The sequence below is a fragment of the Oryzias melastigma genome, unplaced genomic scaffold (genome assembly GCF_002922805.2).
Source record: "Oryzias melastigma strain HK-1 unplaced genomic scaffold, ASM292280v2 sc01800, whole genome shotgun sequence".
Lineage (NCBI taxonomy): Eukaryota > Metazoa > Chordata > Actinopteri > Beloniformes > Adrianichthyidae > Oryzias > Oryzias melastigma.
In genome coordinates this window covers 4,004-5,793 of record NW_023418380.1, presented here as the reverse complement: position 1 = coordinate 5,793, position 1,790 = coordinate 4,004, and the positions used below count along the sequence as shown (strand labels likewise).

At 34.6% G+C, this 1,790-nt stretch overlaps 1 protein-coding gene across 1 annotated transcript; it reads left to right on the top strand.

The window, feature by feature from the left end:
- Positions 1 to 765, top strand: LOC112138886 (tumor necrosis factor receptor superfamily member 4; the record flags this gene model as incomplete). The annotated part of the gene is made up of 4 exons (XM_024261554.1): positions 1 to 87; positions 167 to 245; positions 332 to 570; positions 661 to 765. Coding segments are annotated over exons 2-4 (412 nt in total), but the record flags the coding sequence as incomplete, so codon positions are not given.
- Between the last annotated feature and the right edge of the window lie 1,025 nt (positions 766 to 1,790).

The window sequence follows — 1,790 nt, the reverse complement described above, 5'->3', positions numbered from 1 at the left end:
AATGCGGGTGTCGAGAAGGATTTCACCAATTTGCATCAGATTTTTCTATTTGCAGATGTGGCAAAGGATTTGGTCTAACGAAAAACGGTACTGAAGTCAGAAAATAGTTGTTTTTCAAATTTCAGCTTGTGTTTTGAAATAATTCTCACATATAATCTCCCATCAGGTGACGTAGCGATGTGTTCAAAATGCCCACCGGGATATTTTAACAAAGATAACAACAAACCCTGCCAAAAAATGACTGAGTAGGATCCCAGTATCTTTCTTTTTTCAAAATAATACCATCTTGAAAATACTTACATTGATAATAATATATATTCTCTTATTCTAGCTGCAAAGACAAAGGAGTGAAGGTTCCTGGAAGCACAACCTCTGATGTTATCTGCGAAGAAAAAAGTCATCCTCCAGTCGCATCAACATCCGCCTCAACAAAAGCAGCTCCTCTCACGCTCGTGAATCCCCACCAGGAGCAGAAGGTGACTCAGAAGCCCCTCATCACTACAACAACTCCACAACCAAATGAGCCCAAAGGAAAGCCCCCTCCAAACACAAGTAGTGAATCCCACTTTGGTAAAACACCAGCACTCTGAATGTCATTTCAGAATAAAAACTCATTTTTCATGAGCTTTTGTTAGATATATTCTTTTCGTTTTTACCCAGGTTTGGGGCTCCTTATGATTGGAATAGCTGGACTGCTTCTGCTAACAGCTGTGACCTGCAAGCTGCATTTTACGCCTTTTTGGAAGAAAAAAAGAACACCACACAGTATGTTTGTTCTATATATCCGTAAATATCAAAGACAATATCCTATAACGTGTTATCATGCCGTAAAGTTCAACAGCTGCAAATGTTTGCCAGTTTGTGAGAAGCTTAAATAATCGTAAAGGACTGAACCTAAAGATGCTGAAGCTTTTTGCTGAAAATGGTGAAGCAATTTACTTTAATTGCTGAAGGGATTTCAGGAAAATGCGAAAACTATTTTCAAAATGTTAAATTTGCTAAAAGACTGGGAATTTTGTTAAATAACTATGAAAGAGCACTGAAATTGAGGTAAATTTCTGAAAACTTTTAGTAAAATTGCTTACAAATCCGTAATACGTCCCAACTTTGCAAAAAATATTTAGTGCGTTGCTTAAATGAGCTACACTCCAAATTAGCCCAAGAAACTTCAGTAAATGCCAAATTAGTCAAAAAGCTACCATGTTCCTTAAATATTTGTTAAACTTCAAAATAGCCTAAAATTCCTCAGTAAATCAAATTAGTCAAAGCTGTTAGCCTGTTGCTAAAACTGTAAAGTATCCTATAAAAACCCTCAGTTGATAACAAAATAGCCAAAAACGTTAGTATGTTGCTAAAATACTAGCTAAACTAAAAATTAGCTCAGTAGATGCTAAATTAGCCAAAAAAAGCTAGCACATTGCTTAAATATTAGCAAAACTTCATAAAAGCTTAAAATTCCTCAGTAAACAAATTTAGTTAAAAATGTTGGCCTGTTGCTAAACAGAAGCTAGTCTCCAAATTAGCCTTTAAAAACCTCAGTAGATGACAAATTAGCCAAAAAAAAGCTAGCATATTGCTTAAATGTTAGTTAAATTCCAAATTAGCCTAAAATTCTTTTGTAAACAATATTAGTCAAAAAAGCTAGCACATTGCTTAAATACTAGCTAAACTCTAAAATGGCCTAAAATTCCTCAGTAAACTAAATTAGTCAAAAACGTTAACCTGTTGCTAAAATATTAGGTAATCTGTAAAGTATCCTATAAAAACCGCAGTAGATAACAAAATAGCCA